Source organism: Cebus imitator, unplaced genomic scaffold (assembly GCF_001604975.1).
Source record: "Cebus imitator isolate Cc_AM_T3 unplaced genomic scaffold, Cebus_imitator-1.0 Scaffold61, whole genome shotgun sequence".
NCBI lineage: Eukaryota > Metazoa > Chordata > Mammalia > Primates > Cebidae > Cebus > Cebus imitator.
The window spans coordinates 5067322-5073192 of NW_016107376.1; the positions used below are offsets into that span (position 1 = coordinate 5067322).

At 40.5% G+C, this 5871-nt stretch overlaps 1 protein-coding gene across 1 annotated transcript in view; it reads right to left on the reverse strand.

The window, feature by feature from the left end:
* Window positions 1–5871, reverse strand: part of OLAH (oleoyl-ACP hydrolase) — a 26431-nt gene that overhangs the window by 18475 nt on the left and 2085 nt on the right. Inside the window, exon 2 of the mRNA XM_017529742.2 lies at window positions 3029–3159. Coding sequence (XP_017385231.2) covers window positions 3029–3159 — 131 coding nt within the window. The remainder of the gene's footprint in view (window positions 1–3028; window positions 3160–5871) is intronic.

Genomic DNA, 5871 nt, shown 5'->3' on the forward strand with positions numbered 1-5871 from the left:
GGGGGGTGGGGGGGGGGATTAGAGAGAGAGAGAGAGAGAGAGAGGTGGGAAGGAAAGAAGGAAGAAAGGGATGGAGAAAGGAAGGAAAGAAAGAATTTCTACATGTCAACGAGAAAAAAATTAATCAAATGAAGTGAACATAAGATACTAACAAGAAGCTCACAGGAAAGAAAATATTCAGAGTGAATACATATGTGAAAAGATGCCCAATCTTACTTGTAATAAGGATTGATCAATGTAAAGTTAGAATAATTTCAGCACAGAGTAGCAAAAGATTACAACAGTGTTGTCAGCAATATAGAGCAATGAGAATTTTCCTATGTGTTGCTTTGGTAGTATAAATTATTAGTATTATTTTTTTGAGACGGAGTCTTGCTCTGTCACTCACGCTGGAATGCAGTGGCATGATCTCAGCTCACTGCAATATCCGCCTCCTGGGTTCAAACGATTCTCTGCCTCAGCCTCCCAAGTAGCTAGGAAGCGCCCACCACCATGCCCGGCTAATTTTTTTTTTTTTTGTATTTTTAGCAGAGGCAGGGTTTCACCGTGTTAACCATGATGGTCTTGATTTCCTGACCTTGTGATCCGCCCACCTCAGCCTCCCAAAGTGCTAGGATTACAGATGTGAGTCACCGTGCCTGGCCAGTAGTATAAATTATTATAATTCCTTTGGAGAACAATTTGACAATATTTTATGTCATTGAAGATGTTCATAATCTATCACCCAGAAATTCCACTCCTAGTAGACTGTCTTGTACGTGTATGTAAGGAGACATGGATAAGATGCTCATGGAAGCACTGTTTACACTAATAGCACAAAAATGAAAATGACCAGAATGTCTGAGAACAGAATAGATAAATTGTGTTATATTCACACAGTAGAATACAAAAAATCAGTTTAAAACTGATGGAATAGAGATACACATACCCACATGATGCATCCCAAAAAATAAACTGAGGGAAAAGCAAGTTTCAGTGTAATGTTTACAGTATAAAACATTTATATAGGCCAGGTGTGGTGGCTCACGCCTGTAATCCCAGCACTTTGGGAAGCCAAGGCAGGTGGATCACCTGAGGTCAGGAGTTTTAGACCATCCTAGCCAACATGATGAAACCCTGTCTGTACTAAAAATACAAAAATTAGCTGGGCATGGTGGCACATGCCTGTAATCCCAGATTCTTGGGAAGCTAAGGCAGGAGAATCACTTGAACCCGGGAGGTAGAGATTGCGGTGAGCTGAGATGCTGCTGGTGAACTCCAGGCTGAGGGACAGAGGGTGACTTTGTCTCAAAATATAAGGTTAGAAATATGAGAGATTATACTATATCTTGCTTAAGTCAGTTCCCCCACAAATGGCGAGGGAGACTTCAACTATATCCATACGGTTTTATTCTATAAGTGGAGCAGTGGACATGGTTAAGTTTATGGTACACACTTTTATAAATCAACTATTTGAAAATTTGTTTAAAGGAGTGGCTTTTAATTGTCTAAATTGAACCATCAGGTATTGATTAAAAACTTCATATAAAAGTATTTCCAATAATTTCTAAAGTGGCATTTAGGAATTACAGGGCTCTCTTCTTCCAATGAATGGATTATTTGGTTTGAGACTTGATACCAGAGTATTGGCTACCAGCATGTGGAAAGGATGAGACTTGGAAAGCTTGAGGAATAGAGAGGTATAGTGTTGGGAATCTTGATGGTTAAAAATAAAGAGGGAAGGGCCTGGAGATAAGAATCCTACAGAAACATGAAAATATCAAAGAACCAGAAGTACAGAACCCCCATCCACACAAACGAGGTGGTTTTTCAAACTGCACTTCACTAGAGCAACAGAAGAGGGCACTCTTGAACTCAGTAATTAAGCAACCACCCTTAATTCCAGTAGAATGACCTATTCTTACTGGTCAAGAAAATCTAACACACTTTATCATAAACAAAGATAAATTTATCATACAAAATTTAGAAATTATAAATCCAAGTTTTTCAGCCAGCCAATGAAAACACTTTCCCCATCTCTACTAAAAAATATAAAAATTAGGTGAGCGTGGTGGCTCACACCTGTAACTCCAGCACTGTGGGAGGCCAAGGTGGCGCATCACAAGTTCAGGAGTTCGAGACCAGCCTGACCAACATGGTGAAATCCTGTCTTTACTAAAAATACAAAAATTAGCCAGACCTGGTGGCGTGCACCTGTAATCTCAGCTACTCAGGAGGCCGAGGCAGGAGAATTGCTTGAACCCTGGAGGCAGAGGTTGCAGTGAGCTGAGAATGCACCATTGCACTCCAGCCTGGGCAACAGAGCAAAACTCCATCTCAAAAAAAAAAAAACAAAAAACAAAAAACATAAAAGTTAGCCAGGCTTGGTGGCAAGTGCCTGTAATCCCAGCTACTTGGGAGGCTGAAACACAAAAATCACTTGAACCTAGGAGGTGGAGGTTGCAGTGAGCCAAGATGGCACCACTGCACTCCAGCCTGGGTGACAGAGTGAGACTCCAACTCAAAATAAATAAATAAATGAATAAATAAGTAATTATTATTATAGAGACAGGGGCTCACTATGTTGCCCAGAATGGTCTTAGACTCTTTGCCTCAAGCATTCCTCCTGCCTCGGCCTCCCAAAGTGCTGGTATTACAGGCATGAGCCACTGCCTGGATTTATAGCTGTCTTTTAGACTCTCGGTTAATTCAAAAGAAAAGCAGAAAAAGGGAAAATAGAACATATCATTGGACAAATAGGAAACAATTGTAAGATAGTAGATTCAGTTCCACCATATCAGTAATTGTACCAAAGACAAATGCAGTATTAGAATTTCTTCTCCTAAAAGGTCCTTCTAGCTCTAACGATAATAGCAAAATAAAGGCAACTTACTTTAGAAATGTAAAAGTCACCCTATTGTAGCGTAATCTTGAAAATTTATTATTAATTACCTACCAAGATGTAAAGTCTTGACCGAACTTCAAATTCTAATACATTTATGTCATCTGCCCTTATAAATTGCTTAAATGGTGTTGAAAATGAACGTACCTTCCAGACTATCTTGAGTGTCTTGGCCCCATTTGGCAAAATGAATGGAGCTACCTCCCGCCCAAGGAAAGCATATCAGCTTAAAAATGGCCTCAGGATTTTTGTATAAGCAGTTGAGAACTTTCTTATTCCTAGGGAGAAAATTCAAATATATTTAGCATTATTTATATCAGTTAAGTTCCCCATGCTGAATTCCCTGCATTTTAATGGAAATCTTTATTATAAGAAACATGGCCAGGCGCAGTGGCTCTCGCCTGTAATCCCAGCACTTTGGGAGGCTGAGGAGGGCAGATCACAAGGTCTGGAGTTCAAGACTAGCCTGGCCAACATGGTGAAATCCCGTCTTTACTAAAAATACAAAAATTAGCCAGGTCTGTTGGTGGGTGCCTGTAATCCCAGCTACTTGAAATGCTGAGGCAGAAGAATCGCTTGAACCCAGGAAGCGAAGCGTAGGTTGCAGTGAGCTGAGATCGTGCCACTGCACTCCAGCCTGGGTGACAGAGGGAGACTCCGTCTTAAAAAAAAAAAAAAAAAAGAGAAACATATCTTCAAATATAAAGTGATTGCAATTTTTTTCCCATAAGAAAGAGCAAAAAAGGTTTTCATGGTCTGTGTTAACAATTTGACTATATAGACTTTTAGGGCTGGGCATAGTGGCTCATGCCTGTAATCCTAGCAGTTTGGGAGGCCAAGGCAGGAGGATCACTTGCAATCAGAGGTTTGAACCCAATCTAGGCAACATAGTGAGACCTCATCTCTACAAAAAATGTAAAAATGAGTTTGGCAGGGTGGTACACACCTGTGGTCCCAGCTACCTGGGGGGCAGAGGCAGGAAGATCTCTGGAGCCTAGGACTTTGAGGTTGCAGAGAGCTATGACTGTACCACTGATTCCAGTCTCAGTGACAGAGTGATATCTTGTCTCTCATTTTTAAATTAAAGAAATAAATTTGTAGGGATGTAGGTGAAATTGTCAAATACCTATACATAACATTCAGTAAGTGCATTTTATATGCTCACTTAAAGTGACATAAATGTGAATTTAGAAATTGTCTTTTTCACAATTTGGAGAATAGTTTTATCCAAACAGTTCGTAGGCAGCTTCAATCTCGGTATCTTTATGATCAACAGAGCCACTTTTCAAGTTATATATGTTTTATAGAGCATATAATTTTGACTTCCTCCTGAATGTTTGATAAACAGTGCTTTTTAAATTTATTATAAGCCGGGCTCAGTGGTTCATGCCTGTAAGTCCAGCCGTTTGGGAGGCCAAGACAGGCAGATCACTTGAGGTCAGGAGTCTGAGACCAGCCTGGCCAACATGACAAAACTCTGTCTCTACTAATAATACAAAAATTAGCTGGGTGTGGTGGTGGATGCCTGTAATCCGAACTACTCAGGAGGCTGAGGCAGGAGGATTACTTGAACCCAGGAGGCGAAGGTTTTGGTGAGCTGAGATCATGCCACGGCTCTCCACCCTGGGCGACAGAGTGAAACTCTGTCTCAAAACAAACAAATCTACTTATAATGTCACCGGAATTTTATCCCAAGATTCAAGTATCCAATCAGGTGATCTTAGGAAACGTTCTTTTTTAAAAAGTCAGCCTATCTGTATACATTTGTCCTCACCACCATTTAAATGCTTTCTATAAAGTTTCCAAATTGATCATTAAGTTCCTTACAAAGACATATGATATTCCCAAATGTGAGGTTCTGAACCCTAACATAATGATGAAATATGCTATACCCATCTCTCATTTTTTCAGTTGATTTCTATAAGCATCTAAAACTGACACCAGCTGAGATCAGTTGAAGTTAACTCGTGTTCTGTAAAGAGGATTTTGTTCTTCATAACAAAATAATTGAGAACACTCATAAAATGAGAGATTTTATATGAACCTAGGCACAGATGAAAACTTTTTGGGACGGGAGATAATTTCTGAACATAAACTCCCTGAGTTTTACCTGAGCACTTATGTTAATAATTACTGGTTTAAAGAAAAAGGCAAAAAAGACTAATTTTTATTTTTTTGAGACGGAGTCTCACTCCATCACCCATGCTGGAGTGCAGTGGCACGATCTCAGCTCACTGCAGCCTTCTGGGTTCAAGTGATTCTTCTGCTTCAGCCTCCTGAGTAGCTGGGATTATAGCTGTGCACTGCCACATCCAGCTAATTTTTTATTTTTTAGTAACGATGGGGTTTCACCATGTTGGCCAGGCTGGTCTTGAACTCCTGACCTCAAGTGATCTGTCTGCCTTGGCCTCCCAGAGTGTTGGGATTATAGGCATGAGCCACTGTGCCCAGCTAAAAAAGACTAATATGTAATATTTCTTTTTGAAGAAGAACATTGTACTTGAAGCTGTGTTCCCACAAACCTACTCTGTCTTCAACAAACTCATTAATGGTAGAGCAGTCCTAAATGAGCATTTCATGTGTATCTATTATCTTCTTGAAAAATGCTAGAATCACTTATTTGAGGAGTGCAAAAGCCCTCAGTAGAGCTTGATAAAAACTACAGAGCAAATGGATGACTTTTCTGAACTTCATTTTTTTGAAAAGTCTAGGACTGGATACAGTCACTCATGCCTGTAATCCCAGCGCTTTGGGAGGCTGAGGCAAGTGGATCACTTGAGGTCAGGAGTGACCTCAACATGGCAAAACGCTGTCTCTACTAAAAATACAAAAATTAGGCAGGTGTGGTGGTGTGCTCCTGTAATCCCAGCTACTTGGGAGGCTGAGGCAGGAGAATTGCCTGAACCCAGGACGTGAAGGTTGCAGTGAGCCAGGATTGTGCCACTGCATTCTGGCCTGGGCCACAGAGTGAGATACTGTCTCAAAAAAAA